We start from the raw sequence: 15,889 nt of genomic DNA on the forward strand, positions 1-15,889 counted from the left end.
CAGAGCAGGGCAAGGCTTGGGGCTGAGGATCTCCCTGGCCATGGGAGCGAGGGGAGCAGGGCCGGTGTCTCTGAGCAAACCTCACCTCTGCTGCCTGTTGTTTGGGTTTATTTTTTCTCTTCTTCCCCCTCCCCTCGCCCATCCCAGGTGCTGAAGAACTTCGAGCCCACGACCTCGTTCACGGTGGAAGGCCTGAAGCCCAACACTGAGTATGTCTTCAGGCTGGCCGCCCGCTCGGCCCTGGGGCTGGGGGCCTTCACCCCGGAGGTCCGAGAGCGCACCTTGCAGTCTAGTAGGTGTCTCTCCTTTCCCACCATCCTTCTCTGAGGGACCCCAGGCAGGGAGCCAGAGATGGTGCCCACGGGGGGTAACGGACCTGGGGGTTGATGTTTTCCTCCTCCAGGGAATTGGGGGGACACCTTTGGGAGCTGCTCCCCTCTCCTTTCCCCCGTGCAGGCAGCTGAGGTGTGAGCCAGGAGCAGAGCTGGGCTTTGGGGAGCGCTGTCCCCATGGGGTGGGAGCCCTGGGGGCTCCGTGGTGGCCACGCTGGCCCGTGTGCTGAGCATGCTCAGGGGGGGCAGCCACAGCCCCTCCTGCACTGACCTGCAGGAAGGGGAGTGGGGCAGGGAGATGGTGGGGAATGGGAGAAGAGGAGAGGGGAAGGTGATTGTTCACAAGCCCAGCCTGTGGGGAAGAAGTCCCCATGATCCTTCCCAGAGCAGCTCCACAGCCAAGGGGAGGAAGGCCCTGGAGCTCTGGAAAATGGCCCCGTTTGGGCTCCACAGAGCGGGAGAGAGGAGCCCTGTGGAGGCTGGGAGGGGGATATTGATGAGACCAGGATGGAGCCTGTGCAACCAAAACGTGCTGGTTTTAGTTTAATGGATTGTCTCCCTTCGCTGTTGCCCTGGGGACAATAACCCTGGATGGCAATATTTCAACCTGGGCTTTTCACAGATCTTTGCTTTTAAATGAGGTGTTTTTTCACTGCATGAGTGGCTGTGGCAGCTGTTCTTTGTGTTTTCTGTCTCCTCTCATCTCTACTAAATCACTCCGCTGCAGTTTGGAGTAGCCGGGAGCAGAACTAACTCAGGAGTGGCTCTGGTCACCAGTGGGAGGAGGGACAGCCCTGCTCCCATCGCTCAGGGTCCCTGAGGAGGGGGAGCAGCAGGCTCTCAGCTGGGCTGTTCAATTGTCACATCCTGCTGTCTCTCCCTTTCCCCGTCTCCTTCTCTTTCTGTCCCCTGAGGAGTGGGAAGAAAGGGGAGTCTGTTTCTGCACAGACAGAGTTCCTTACTGGGGCTTTCTCAGGCCTCCACTCCATTCAAAAGATTTTATTTTTTGGTTTTTCTTTCCTTCAAATGTTTCTCCCCCTTTTTTTCCCTTCTTTTCTTTTTTTTTTCTCCATACTCTCTCTACCTTTCATAGGAAAAATCCTTTCCTGACTCTGCTGCTGGTTCTGATCCCAGTGTGGTGCTGTCAGAGGGAGCATCTCTGTGGGGTGGGGGAAATGAACCGAAAGGACCTGAAAAAAAAAAAAAAAAAAAGTGTTAAACTCACACTCTGCTGCTGTTTTTCCAAGGGGTTTCCTCTCCTTGAGAGCTGTGGGGATGGGAGGCAAGGAGGGTCTGGGGTCTGTGCTCTCTGGTTCACTCAGACAAGCTGGACGAGGGGTGTGGGAGCTGGTGGCAGCAGGGCTTAGGGAACATCTGTCCCTTAAAGGGTGAGGACAAGGGGATCTGGGAGAAGGGAAGGCTTTGGGGCTTTTTCTAACTTGGCACCTGCCCAGAACACGGCCGGGTTTCTCTCTCCATAGCTCAGCTCTCATAGGGAGAGCCTCATTAATTTAACGCTCTTAAGAACATCAGCTGGGAGCTGTCAGTGTCCTGTAACACGGCGAAACATTTTTTTCCTGGCTGGCTGTTGGAGGAACGAGTCAATTCTCCCTGGTCCGGGTGACATCCTGCGGCTCACAGACCTTCTGGCTCGGGACAGGCTTTTGTGTCTTCCCTCCTTCAGCTCCTTTTCCGTTCAGCTCCTCCTCGCCCTGCTCCTCCTCCATGCCTCTTCTTTCTTCTTCTCTCTTCTGCTCTCTCTGCTTGCCTGCCTGCATGTCCTGCACCTGCTGGGCCCCTGCTGTCCCTGTCCCTGTCCCTGCCTGGGCGATGTCACACCACTGATGGCACCTTGTCTCTGGAATGACAGAGCCTGTCCCTGGTCCTCCCCTCCCTCCTGCTGTCCCCTCCCCAGCACCCCCCAGCATGTGGCAGCCCCTCCCTGCACCCCCCTGCCAGGGTGGCTCCTCCTGAGCATCATAACCAAAGTAAAATCCATTAAACTAAAGGTAAAGTATCTTTTTCTTCTTGGAGTTGGCTGGGTTTTAACTCTTCAAGTACCAGAGACATAGCTCAGAGATCTGACAGGCTCCCCCCGTGGCTGGGAGGAGCTGGTCTGGACCTTTCCCAGGCTCCCTGGCAACTCTCCCACTGGGAAATTCCCGAGGGCAAAGCGTGGTCAGCAGGCAGGGGTGGCAGGGTGGGCGCTCTGAGGCTGCATGTGCAGGTGGAGAGGAGCAGTGGGCATTTCTCACCCCCTGCTCCTGCCCAAGAAAGGATTTTCCCCCCTCCACGTAGCTCTGCTCTCCCTCCTGTCCCCCCCCCTCCTCACAGTGAATGAAATAAACACCCAAAGTCTGTGGTACCTAAAGGGTTAAAAAACATGACATTGTGCAAGGTCAGTAAGGGTCATTCTTGTGGCTTGGACAGTCAACTTTAAAGCATGTAAAAGGTGCAGCTCAGGTGAGTACTGGCTGGTCTCAAGCAGATTTCACAAATACAGTCCACCCTGTGGCTGCTGCAGGCTCGCCCCTGGCGGCTCTGCAGACACTCCTGGAGCCCTGCGAGGGTGGGGAGGGGTCCCAAAAACGCTGCTGCAAACATCCAGCAGGCCAAGGCAGGGTTCCCCTGCCCGGGGGGCTCTGCCTGTGCCTCCCCCAGCCCAGGGAAGGGCTGGCAGCAGAGCTGAGCTCACAGCCCCGCCAGGCGTGGGTGGCACTGGGCTCCTGCCACAGCTCCTGGTGCTGTCCCCAGCACCCCCAGGGTGACACAGGTTGGGCTGGATTGTGAAGGAAACAGTGCCATGAGCTCCCAGAGGCGTGTCCAGCGTGGCCAGGCAGCAGCTCTGCCTGTTCCCCTCCGGCTGCTGCTCTCCAGGGGTGACGGGGAGGGGGCCGGGCAGCACCTGGACCTTCTCCCCCTCCTCACCCACCCCCCCACCCTGCCTTTTGGAGCAGAGAAAGTGCAAAACCATCCCCAAAGGGGCTCTCAGTAGGTCCCTGTGCTGGAGCACAGAGGGTGAGTGAGTGAGCGTGGCCCTGCAGACAGTGAGCCCAGGGCCAGCTCAGCTGAGCTCTGCCTCTCCTGGGGCTTTCAGAATGAGGTGCAGGAATGAAGGGTAGGTCAGGTCAGACCCTCTCTGCAGTGGGTTTCTCAGCTGGGCTGGCTTTGGCTGGAACTGAGCAGGAAAGGTGGATTTTAACGTGCCCAGCCTCCGATGAGGATAAAAAATAAAAAGGGAAGGGCACCGTGGCAGCGATGGGAGAGGGCTGAGTGTGTCCCTCCACACCCCGAAAACCACCCGTGGGCTGGTTCTGGGCCAGGGGATGAGCACCTCTGTCCTGGAGAGGTGCTGCAGCAACCACAGCAGATGGAGAGAGCCGGAGGGAAGGAGATCTGTCACTGGGAACGTGCTGTCCTGCTCCCCGTGCCGACAGTTCAGCAAAAGAGAACAGATTGGGGTCCAAAATTGCCATTTCTGCAGTAGCTGGGGCTCTGCTGGTGGGGGAGGACTCGGGGAGGGGCTCGTCAGGAGCAGAGTGGCATTTTAAAAGCCAGTCATGTACAGAAACCCACCAGGAGCTTGGTCTGGCCTCAGTAGCTCAGTTCCTCTTGTTCCTTTTGTAAGAAAGTCTTATAAGTTTAGCAGTTGAAGCGTGGAAGGTAGGTAAACAGACTGGGAATGTTCTGGAAGGAGTCACTTTTTATATCAGTATTATTTTATTATTATGATTTCCTTTCTGGTGTTTTTTTGTTTTGTTTTTTTTCTTTTCGTTCGTTTCAAATTATCGGCTTCATTTGTGTTTTATTTTTTCCAGTTTGGTTTTTTTTTTGGTTCGGTTCATTTGACATCTTCTGTGTTTGTTTGGCGTGGCCAGCCATGGCCAGGGCTCGTCAGCCTCCTCACTGGGAGTGCTGGGGACGAGAAGGGAGTCACTCTGCCAGGTTAAAGGCAGCAATAGTGCATAGAAATAGGAGGAGAACACCCCAAAATGCCCCACTGGGCAGGGGGCTCAGACAGCAGTGCAAGGATTAGCTCTGCCCTTTTGGAAAAGCCATTTCCCTCTGTCTCCTGGAGGCTCCTGCAAAGTGTGTGGCTCCACTCTGGCGCCAACTGGGCCAAGTGTGACTGGATTCAGCAGAGTCCTCAAGGCAAACTGGGCCTGAACATCTGGGTTTGACTCAAGGATGGGAGTAAGAGGCTTGAAAACAATCGTTCCTCGCCAAAAGAGCTTTTTGTTGATTAAAAAGCATCAGAGGGATGAGGAGCAGTGACCAGCACTGATCTGCTGCCCCTTGCAGGTGATACCTGGGGGGGTTGGTGAGCTCAGCCCAGTTTCCTGCCCCGTCTGCAGAGAGTTAAAAGCTCTTTATTGCAGTTGGGTGATGTTGGATTCATCGATTTGCCTTGAAAACGTATCACCCTCTGCTCCCTGGGCTGAGCAGTTGTCACTAGTGACTGGCAGAAGTGGGATCTGGTCCCTGGCAGGGTCCAGGGCCAGGCAGGAGCACCCGGGTGGGGAAAGCTGTCCCTGCCCAGAGCAGGGGATGGAAGGAGAGGAGCTTTAAGGGAGAGTTGTGGGTTCCACTTCCCCACCCCCTGGTCACCCTTGGACCTGCCACCCTGGGAAGGTCCCTGGATAAGGCCACAGTTCCCCAGGTTTTCTCCTGGTCTAGTTCAGGCTGAGGGTGCAGTGGGATTTAGACCTGCTGCTGCTGCTTTGGAAAATCCCCTGGATACCTGAACACCTCACCAAAGCCACTGCCTCCCTCCTCCTGCCTCCCTCCTCTTCAAACTCCACTCCCTGGCAGAGTCCTGGGCATCCCCACTGTAGGATTTGGCCTCCTCCAGCCTGGGGACAACTAATCACTTCCATCTGGAGGTACAGACTCTTAAATTTAAGCCTCCTGGCAAAAGATTTGCTTTTCTTACTTAATTTTCGCAGATCCCTTCAAAGAAATTCGAGATCCCAGAGACTGAGGTTGGGAAGAAGTGCCTCCCCAGCCAGAGCAGGATTTGCTGTAGAACAGGGAGCCAAAGGAAAGGGCTTTTCTAGGGTGCAGCTGGGTGTTGAGCTGGTGCCAGCTCAGTGGAAGCAGCAGGACCCCTCTTGGCTGGCCCGCTTTGCTGGTTTAGTCTTTTGCTTTACACCATTTCAGTTTCGATGCCCCATTTAATTTCTGTTGCCTTTTTTTTTTTTTTTTTAAAAACAAACCTCTTCATTAAAAAAAAAAAAAAAAAAGAAAAAAAAAGACAACAAACAACGACAAAAAAAAAAAAAAAGCTCTCCTCTCTTTTAATTTTATCTTCCTAAACCAAACTTTCGTACGTTTTATTTTAGATTTTTCCGTTACCATTTTTTTTTCCTTTTTTTTTTTTTTTTATTTTACCTTTCCCATCTTTTGTTTGTTGTTTTTTTTTCCCCCCTCTTTTCCCCCCTCCTTCTCCCTCTCCTGAATTTTCCCCCCCACCCCTTCGTAGAACCGTCTGCCCCCCCTCAAGATGTAAAATGTGTCAGCACTCGCTCCACCGCCATTCTGGTAAGTTGGCGGCCGCCTCCGGCCGAGAGCCAGAACGGCGTCCTGGCCGGCTACAGCGTCCACTATCGAGCGCTGGACTCGGAGGACACGGAGCTAAAGGAGGTGAATGATATCCCCCCAACCACCAGTCAGATCCTGCTGGAGTCCCTGGACAAGTGGACCGAGTACCGCGTCACCGTGGTGGCTCACACGGAGGTGGGGCCGGGCCCGGAGAGCTCGCCGGTCATCGTCCGCACGGATGAGGATGGTGAGTGGGATGGTTCTTTTGGGGGGTTCTGGGGGGTTTCTGGTCCTGAAAGGGGGGTGGGAGGATGTATTAAGGTCTTTCCCGTGGTTCTGGAATGGTCCATGGTCTGAGTTGTGTCGTTGTCGCGGGATGAGCCCTCTGAGCTTTGGGGTCTCCGCGGTTCTTTCTCCTGCCTTGACTTAGAGCGTTTCCTAATTTCATTTCTGCCCCTGCCTTAGAGCGTTTCCCAGATTTATGGTGGTTTTCTTAATATCTCTGGGTCTCAGCTGCGTCACTCCCCCCTGAAAAGATGCTCTCGCTGAGCCAGGAGCGGCCCAGGCACCCAAAGCTTTGCTCTGAGGAAGCTTTTGCTGCCAGAATTTGGTTTCTTGGAATCGTTGTATATCCTGAGTTGGAAGGGACCCACATGGATCAGCCAAGTCCAGGTCCTGGTCCTGCTTGGGGCAGCCCCAAGGATCCCACCCTGTCCCTGAGAGCACATGTTTTAAAATATTAAAGAGTTCTTCCCACACATTCCTTGTTACTGCATTCCTTGTTAGTGCCTCCTCCTTGAGCCAGAGGTTTTGTCAGTTGTAGAAAGGAGGAATCTGTTAAAGTTTCAAAATCTTGAGTGACGACAGTTCCGTGGCCCCACTCAGAGGCTTTCATTTTCCTGGTATTCCTACAGTAAAATAAAATTCCTACAGTGAAATAAAACCAAGGAAAAGCACGAAGGGAGAGGAGCACCCTCACTGTGAGGGTAGGACCTCAGATAATAAAGGTCAAGTAAATAACATACAGAAATCCCAAATTTTTTCAGGTGGTCTTCACCTATTCCAAATAAAAAGAATTTTTTAAAAAAGCAACAGGTTTGTCTCCAGTGTCCCCTGAGCCTCTGCCCACATCCAAATGTGACACAGAGTTATACCCTGCTCAGGAACTGTGATTTCCTGGTAGATTCCCTCTATGATTAGTAGTAGCAGTAGTAGTAGTAGTATTCCCAAAGATTCAGCCCAAATTCCATCCAAACCATCTCTTGTTTTCTGTCCTGAGATCCCACAGTGGTTGTGGCCACCAGCCCCTGTCGTGGCAGAGACATGAGGGAACTCCAAGGACAAGCCCTGTCCTGATCCTCTGCACCCTGACCTCCCCCAGGCAGCCCCAGAGCTTTTCTGGCTCGTTGGAAATTGTCTTTGCCCACAGAGTGAGATCTGGAGCCACAATGGTTCCTTCCATCTGAGCAAACCGGGCAGGGAGGAGCCTGTGCAGGGCTGGCTGGATGAGGGGATGTGTCTGCTCCCACCACTGTCCCCAGGCCATGCAGATCAGGTCCACAGAGCCCCAGCCCTGCGCTCTGGGGGGCAGTGACAGGGACACTCAGGTCCCCCCAGGGCTCAGACCAGTGTGTGACACCCCACGATGACACCCCCAGTGACAGAGCCCTTGGTGCCCACAGTGACAGGAGGTGGGACACTCAGGTCCCCCCAGGGCTCAGATCAATGTGTGACACCCCCCAATGACACCCCCAGTGACACAACCCTTGGTGCCCACAGTGCCCACAGTGCCAAGAGGTGGGACACTCAGGTGCTCAGATCAGTGTGTGACACCCCCCAGTGACACCCCCAATGACACAACCCTTGGTGCCCACAGTGACAGGAGATGGGACACTCAGATGCTCAGGTGTCCCCAGGGCTCAGATCAGCGTGTGACATCCCCTGAGGACACCCCCAGTGACAAGAGATGGGACCCTCAGGTTCCCCCAGGGCTCAGATCAGTGTGTGACACCCCCCGATGACACCCCCAGTGACAAGAGGTGGGACACTCAGGTTCCCCCAGGGCTCAGATCAGTGTGTGCCTGTCCCCAATCACACCCCCAGTGACAGAGCCCTTGATGCCCACAGTGACAAGAGGTGGGACACTCAGGTTCCCCCAGGGCTCAGATCAGGGTATGACATCCACTGAGGACAACCCCAATGACAAGAGGTGGGACACTCAGGTGCTCAGATCAGTGTGTGACATCCCCTGAGGACACCCCCAATGACAGAGCCCTTGGTGCCTGCAGTGCCCACAGTGACAAAAGATGGGACACTCAGGTCCCCCCAGGGCTCAGATCAGTGTGTGCCTGTCCCCAATGACACCCCCAATGACACAACCCTTGGTGCCCGCAGTGCCCAGCGCCCCGCCCCGGAAGGTGGAGGTGGAGGTGCTCAACTCAACGGCCATCCAGGTGTTCTGGCGCTCGCCGGTGCCCAGCCGGCAGCACGGGCAGATCCGCGGCTACCAGGTGCACTACGTGCGCATGGAGAACGGCGAGGCCAGGGGGCTGCCCCACATCAAGGACATCATGCTGGCCGATGCACAGGTAAAGCCTCACCTGGCTGAGCCCCCCAAGAGGGGCTGGGAGGGGTTTTTGGGGGGTCCTGGCACAGCCCGGGCAGTGTTGCTGTGCAGGAGCTCAAGGGGAGATGTGGATGTGTCTCTGCAGTTCCTTTGTGCTCCCAGATAATCTGTGGAGGAGCAGGAGCTGCTGCTGCCACTCAGTCCCAGCACTGAGATAAACACCTGTCCATCCCTCCTCGCTGTGTCTGGGAAATCTTTTAATTCAGGCCAAGGCCGCAGTGGAATCTACTAATTCCTCCCACTCTACTTCTTCCCTCATGCTTGCCTGGTAACTTCTGAACCTTGTGTGGCTGCTTGCTCAGGGGCTCCTTCCTCACGCTGTGTCTCTGTCTTTCCCTTCTTTCCCCTCTTGTATTCTCACGCGCCAAACCTCTCTTGTTCTCTGCCCAGTGGGAAACAGATGACACTGCTGAATACGTAAGTAAAAACATGAAAAATCCTCCCATCCCGTGCTGGTTCTGCCTCTTCCCTTCTCCTACTTCCTTGTTGTGGTGTGATATTTTCCTTTTTCCTTTATTTTTCTTTTTTTTGTTGTTGTTGTTTTTTTGCGGTGCCATGTGCCTGTTTTAGAGCCTGTTTTGGGTGTCCCCATGCACTGTCCCCTCCCTGTCACTGCTCTGGGACCCTCTGTGACCGTGTCGTTCCTCAGCACGCAGCAACCCCACAGGGTTTTCCCTCTGGCTCCGAAGGAAGGATGGCTCTGCTGCTCCTCCGTGGGGAGGCAGGTGGAATATTGCATTTGGGGCTGCTTTGAACAGATGAGAATCCCAAAATAGGATTGGAAGGGACCTTAAAGGCCACATTGTTCCACTCCCAGCCACGGGCAGGGACACCTTCCACCAGACCAGGAGCTCCTTTGCAGCACCTCTGTGTCTGGAAAAGACACCTGGGGAGCTCTGGGAATGCAGAATCCATGAGTCCTGAGCTATCAGAGCACGAGCAAAAGCTTTGTGCTCTCAAAGGGCCAAGACTCTTAGAAACTCATTCATGCAAAGCACTGAATCATTATTGGTGCTTTTTTACCTTTGAAGTACCTTAAAACCAGCTTGGCTGTTTGGCATTTGCTGTTTCTGCTAAAATGATGAATGTTCTCCACAATCCCACAGCTGCCCAGCAGCAGGAGAAAGCGTTTTCCCCGTGGAATGATGGGGTCCTAAGACAACACAGGGCTGAACTGGTTGTGTTTGTGTCTCCTGGGGACTGCCAAGAGCTCTGCACAAGTGAGGGGCCTCCCTTTGGGGGATGGAGAATGAGTCTCATGGGAGGCAAAGCCCCTTGCCTAAAATCTTCATAAAGTTCTGGCAGGTGTGAGAGCAGGACGGGTTTCTTGACTTCCAGAAGCCAGGCCTGTCCCTGCAGCTCTGCAGAGTCACTGGGCACAATCCCACTGCTCCAGAGTTCTGCTGCTCCACTCCCAGCTCACTATCAATGGGAAACAGCTTCTTCAGGACTCACAAATTCTTCCCAAGCGCTGCCCTGAGATTTTTAATATTGAAAGCACAAAGGGATGAGGAGAGAGGGGGGGAAAGCCATAAAACATGCACAACATTCCCATCTCCCTCCTTTCCTGGAGCCTTGGGGAAAACCCTGCTGCATGTGCTGTCATCCTGTTTGATTGAGCACGGGGTGTTCCTGTGCCAACACAGCCCTTTGAAAGGCTGGATCCCTCCTGGGGAAGGGCTGTTCTCGAGGCCAGCGTTCCAACAAAAGCTCCTGGGAGCCAGGTGTGGGGAGGCTGATAGAGGATGGGGAAGGAGGGAGTGGGATTTACCAGCGTGAGCGGAATGCGTCGCCCTGCACTTTGCATTCAAGCAATCCCTTTAATATTGTGAAGGCATTAAAAATATCTCTGAGGAGAGAAGAGAAGGGGGTAATGTTGAAAAAAAAAAAAAAAAAAAAAAATGTAATCTCCCTGAAACCTCTGAGGCTCCTCTGAGGCTGCACAGTGGAGAGGAAAGCTTTGAAGGGAGCGACGGCATTTGGATGCTGAAGTGGTTTGTGTGAAGACACAAAAAAAAAAGGGAATGTGTGAGAGGCAGATCTGGAGGAGGATGCCTTGCACGGGGCCCTGCAGAGCCAGGCTGTGTTTGCAGAGCTGGGGGAGCCTCGCCAGGGGAACGGGGCTCTCCCCCCTCAGCAATCCCACAGGAGCCCCAGAGTGTCTGGTGCCCTTGGATTCGGGGTTCCTGCATGCTGGAAAGGGGCTGAGGCTCCTGCAGGGAGGAGAGAGCTGCCCTGGGGTGTGGGGCTGAGCACTGACACGATTTCCCTTTGGATGTGGCAAACAGGAAATGATCATTGCTGGGCTCCAGCCCGAGACTGCCTATTCCATCACCGTGGCCGCCTACACCATGAAGGGGGATGGAGCTCGCAGCAAACCCAAGGTGGTCACTACCAAGGGTGCAGGTGAGAGCCTTTTCTTCCCCCCTTTCCTAAAGCCAAGGGGCTGCTCCAGACTCACCTCCTTTCATCCCATTCCCTTCTGGAGGGACGGACTTGCAGCAAGAGCCAGGCTGCCCCAAAGGCAGAATTAGGTTTATTAAGGCAGAAACCCCTTCATTCCTCACATGGAGCCCTCACCAAATGTCACAGTTCTCTGTCCAGTGCTCCAGAGAGCCCAGGCACACCCAGAGACACAGCAGAGGATGGATTTGTTATCACTCGTGATCTCTTGGGCTGTGAATCCCAGTGTAACAGAAGGAAAGTGGCTCTCCCTGCTCTGACCCCACTCGGGTGGGGACACACTGGGGACAGGGGCTCTGCCCTCAGGGGGGTGACTGGCAGAGACCTGCAGAGCTGCAGGCAGACAGTGCTGCCTGTCCTGCCCACTCCTCTCTCCTGGTGCCACCTCTGGATGCACATCCCCTGCGTCCAGGACTGGTGGAGAGAGAAACTCTGACAGTGTTGACCTTTCCTGCTCCCATTTCTGGGCCCTGGGCTCTGCCTGCCCACACCAGCCAAAGCCTTTTCCTTCCCTTCCCCTCCAGTTCTGGCCGTGTTTCTCCTCACTGACTCCCTGGTTCTCTGCTTTCCTCCTTCCCAAGGCTCTCCACCCTTTCTGTTTTCCCCTCCTGGCCTTTCTCTCTGCCTGGCTCTGTTGTCACTCTCCCTTGTCACCCTCCCTCATCTCTTCCCATTAGGATTTGCAGTGCAGGTGATCAGTCACAGAGGGATGTTTTCTCCAGCACAGCAGCTATTACCCAAAACTCAATTTCCCCCAACTTGAAATAGCTAGGTTTTTTTTTAAAAAAAAACCTCTTTCAAATGGCTCTGTAACATTCTTACCTTCTTTGCAGCGTTGAGTCAATGCACCTTCTGAGGGGAGAGATTTCTTTCTCTATCATTCAGGGCTGGGGGCTGAATTTAAATTCAGCAATACATCTGATTTTCTCCTTTACTGTCCAAACCAATTACAAAATAAAACATTTCCCCCCTCTCTGCACTCTCTTCTCACCTTCATTCCAAACAATATTTGTTGTGCAGATGTAATACTTTCAAGATCAGCTGATTACAGTAACATTTGTGATAAAAACTGAGGCGTAAAGGTAATGGCGCTCTTTTTTCTCTTTAATGTGTTCCCCAGGCATTCCCAAGGGAGGAGTCTGGCTCTCCCAGCACAGTCCCTGCCGTTCTTTGGCAGTTTGGAAGGAATTCAGAATTTATTTCAGAGGCAGCCCCTGGTCCCCAGTGAGGTGTCAGGCAGAGGTTTCCCAGAGTGACAATTCCAGGTTCCCTGGCACAGCAGATCCTGCCCTGCTCCCTCCAGCCCTCACCCCTTGGCCAGGCTGGTGCTGTGGGAGTGGGCTGGGATCCCTCCCAGCCCCACTTTCTCCCCTCCTGCCCAAGCAGGAGAAACACCGAGGCGGAGAGGAGGAAATTGGGTCTGTAATAGCGGAGCGGAGCGTCAATGGCGCGTGAGCTGCTGGAATTAATGCTCTGCTCTCCTGGCTTGGTGCAGCCTCTGGGCCTGCACGTGTCAGTTCACTGTGGCTGTGGGCTGGTCTGGCAGCCAGGCACTGCCAGGGCTCATTAGGCACAGACATGGCCCTGCTGAGCCCCCCAGAGCCCCCAGTGTGGGGGAGCTCACTGACAGCTGAGGAGGAGCTCGCTGGAGGTGCCCCAGCCCTGGGAGTTCCTTCCCTCCAGAGGAGAGGAGCAGCACAGAGCCAGCACAGCTCTCCCTGCCCTCTGCCTCACACACACACTTTGGGCTCTGGTTCCTCAGCCCTGGGAGCTGGCCCCGTGCCTGCTGCTCAGGACCTGGGGCTGCCCAGCCTCCCTTCCATCCTCCACTGCTTCACCCTCAGCTGCTCTGCACTTCCCAGCCTGGCCCAATCTGTTCCAGTCTCTTTCTGCATGAGCTGGGCTGTGTAATGGAGAGAGGGAGGGAGGCTGGGACTTCGTGGGCTCCAGGTTTGTTTCTCCCTGCCCTGGGAAGTAACTGGGACAGGAGGCTGGAGTCAGGACTCTGAGTCTGCTCTTCCCAGCACTGGGAGGGTGAGTGGCCCAGGGATAGAGGAGGAGCTGTGCACATCCTTCCATCCTGAACCAAGGGAAGAAAATAAATTTATGAGTGTGTCAGCACCTCACAGCTGACACGCTGGCAGCGCTCCTCGTTCCCCAAACTGTTCAGGGCCCATCCACCTACAGAGTGGCAGCAGTTTGGGTTATATGGAGCCAAGCTGGACTTGGGGAACCTGTTGCTGCATCTGGGGAGTCCCTGCACTGTTGTCTTAATCCTCAGCCTTCTGATGATTGTTTACATACCTGCCCTTGCAGTCTCTCAAAACAATGGAGATTGTTTTCATTCCTCTCTGTGATGCGCTTCTGAATTAACCATTGAGGTCAGAAAGGTGTTCCTTTCACCTACCAATCCTCAACCAGGTTCCCAATCCTACTTAAACCCTAAACCATAATAAACTCTCTTTTCCCTCACTTCAACCGAATGGGTGAATGTGGTCTTTTTGTGTCCATAATTGGGACACTGCACCTCCTCTCCCCTGCCCCAGCCCTGGCTGAAGCTGCCTCTCTTCTCTCCCAGTCCCAGGCAAGCCCATCCTGTCTGTGCACCAGACAGAGGAGAACACCCTGCTGGTGAAGTGGGAGCCCCCTCTGGGCGCCGAGGGCCAGGTCTTGGGCTACCGGCTGCAGTTTGGCCGCAAGGACGTGGACCCTCTGGCCACGCTGGAGTTCTCGGCGCTGGACGAGCAGTACGTGGCCCCCAGCATCCACAAGGGCGCCACGTACGTCTTCAAGCTGGCCGTGAAGAGCCGGGCCGGCTTCGGAGAGGAAGCCGTGCAGGAACTCACCACCCCCGAGGACATCCCCAAGGGTTACCCGCAGATCCTGGAGGCCACCAACGTCACGGCCGTGTCGGTGCAGTTCGGGTGGCTGCCCCCCGTGCTGGCCGAGCGCAACGGGAACATCGTCAAGTACACCGTGGCCTACCGGGAGGCCGGTTCTCCCGGGAACCTGCTGGAAAAAGAGCTGCCCCCCTCCCCAGAGAACTCCTACACCCTCAACGGGCTCAAACCCAACACCGCCTATGATGTTAAAATCCGTGCTCACACCAGTAAAGGGCCCGGGCCCTACAGCCCGACCGTCCAGTATCGGACGTTCCAGCTGGACCAAGGTAGGACTTACCGGTTTCTCCTCCTTCTCTGTCCCCCACTTGTGTCCGGGGCTGGTGCCGGGAGGCAAGAGAGCTGGAGAGGTCAGGCCAGGCTCAGCCGGGCTCGTGAGTAAATGCAAAGCACTCTGGTGTCACACTCAGTCCCTCCGCTCCTCTCTGCCTTGGGCCAGGTAAGTCCCTTTTACCGCTTTTTTCTACGTTAAGTCCGGACACCTTCTTGTCGCTGGCGCCCAAAGGGGGGGCCAGTCGTTGCACAGGTGGGAAGAGCTTTTCCTTCAGCTTTTTGCAAGCAGCCAAAAGAAAAGAGAAAAAAAATTAAAAATAATTAAAAAAAAAGGAAACCCTCAAGCCGTGAGCTGGGGATGGGTTGTTTTTTTTTTTTCCTCACCTGAGCATGCTCAGCCAGGGCAGCACCTCGTTCCTGCAGCAGCCACCCAGGCCCAGAGCGTGGGGGCAAAGCTGGGGTTAGGCACGGGGACAGGGAGCACTGGGAGATGGACCTTGGCAAAACTCCAGCACAGTGGAGGAGGGAGAGATCCCTTCTGTTCCTGCAGCCGCAGCCAGAGCCAGCCTGGCAGGCCCCTCTTCCAGCACTTGACATTCTCTTCCTTCTCTTTCCTGCTCTTCCTTCCCTCTGCTGCCTTTTCTTCTCCTTTCTCCCCTTCCTCCTCACTTTTTTCTCTGCAGTTTTACCCAAAAACTTCAAGGTGAAGATGGTGACCAAGACGTCTGTCCTCCTGAGCTGGGAGTTCCCTGAGAATTACAACTCTCCTACCCCATACAAGGCAAGTGCAGGAGTTTTTTCCCGTATTTGCCCCAGCTCTGCAGGGCTGGGTTTTCCCTGCAAACCAAAGGGATGGGGAGGAAGGGGCTGGAGCAGCACCAGCCTCGCTGAGGGACCAACCTCCTCCCTCCCACAGATCCAGTACAACGGGCTGCACGTGGACGTGGACGGACGAACCACCAAGAAACTCATCACCCACCTGAGGCCCCGAACCTTCTACAACTTCGTGCTGATGAACCAGGGCAACAGCATGGGAGGGCTGCAGCAGAACGTGGCAGCCTGGACTGCTGCTGACCTGCTGTCCAAGAAGCCAGAGGTGACCCACAAGCCCGATGCTGATGGCAACGTGGTGGTGATTCTCCCCGACGTGAAGAGCTCCGTGCCTGTCCAGTAGGTTCCTGTTTGACTGGGGTTGGGGGGGCTCAGTTTGTGTTTTGGGGGTCAGTCCTGATGGCTGGAGACCACCACAGACCCTCAGGGGCAGTGCCAGGAGAGTGAGCCCTGCATTTCCTGACTGTTGCCTTTTGGAGGCACTTCCACAACTAACAGGGAAAGCCAAAGTGTGAAGGAGAAATGGGGCTGCCACTGAACTCAGCTCCTTCCAGCAACAACAACTGTGCTGAGTGAAAAATAAGGGGCTTGAGCCAGTGGGGCAGTTTGGGCAAACTCACCTCAGCGTGTGCTCCCCTCTTCCGTGTCTGATTCCTTCTGTTCCCTCTTATCATCCCCAACACTCAGAGCTTTCTACATTGTGGTGGTGCCTCTGAGGAAATCCCGGGGAGGACAATTCCTCAACCCCCTGGGCAGCCCTGAGGAGATGGACCTGGAGGAGGTGAGTGTGCCTGACACTGGACTCAGCTTAGGGGGGAGAGAACAGCTGGGATGGGATGGGGACCTGAGGGCTGGGAGCGGGATTTGGGGGTGCTGTGCTCCTCATTCAGGGCAGAGAACAGCTGGGATGGGATGGGATGGGA

The 15,889-nt window shown here is 55.0% G+C and overlaps 1 protein-coding gene across 1 annotated transcript in view; it reads left to right on the top strand.

The window, feature by feature from the left end:
- The window catches only part of PTPRS (protein tyrosine phosphatase receptor type S), a 114,488-nt gene that overhangs the window by 70,845 nt on the left and 27,754 nt on the right, over positions 1 to 15,889 (top strand). The window contains exons 11-18 of the mRNA XM_083879766.1: positions 148 to 292; positions 5,815 to 6,120; positions 8,268 to 8,461; positions 10,788 to 10,905; positions 13,541 to 14,131; positions 14,819 to 14,916; positions 15,052 to 15,305; positions 15,654 to 15,747. Coding sequence (XP_083735892.1) covers positions 148 to 292; positions 5,815 to 6,120; positions 8,268 to 8,461; positions 10,788 to 10,905; positions 13,541 to 14,131; positions 14,819 to 14,916; positions 15,052 to 15,305; positions 15,654 to 15,747 — 1,800 coding nt within the window. The remainder of the gene's footprint in view (positions 1 to 147; positions 293 to 5,814; positions 6,121 to 8,267; positions 8,462 to 10,787; positions 10,906 to 13,540; positions 14,132 to 14,818; positions 14,917 to 15,051; positions 15,306 to 15,653; positions 15,748 to 15,889) is intronic.

Source organism: Zosterops lateralis (assembly GCF_965231275.1).
Source record: "Zosterops lateralis genome assembly, chromosome: 29".
Lineage (NCBI taxonomy): Eukaryota > Metazoa > Chordata > Aves > Passeriformes > Zosteropidae > Zosterops > Zosterops lateralis.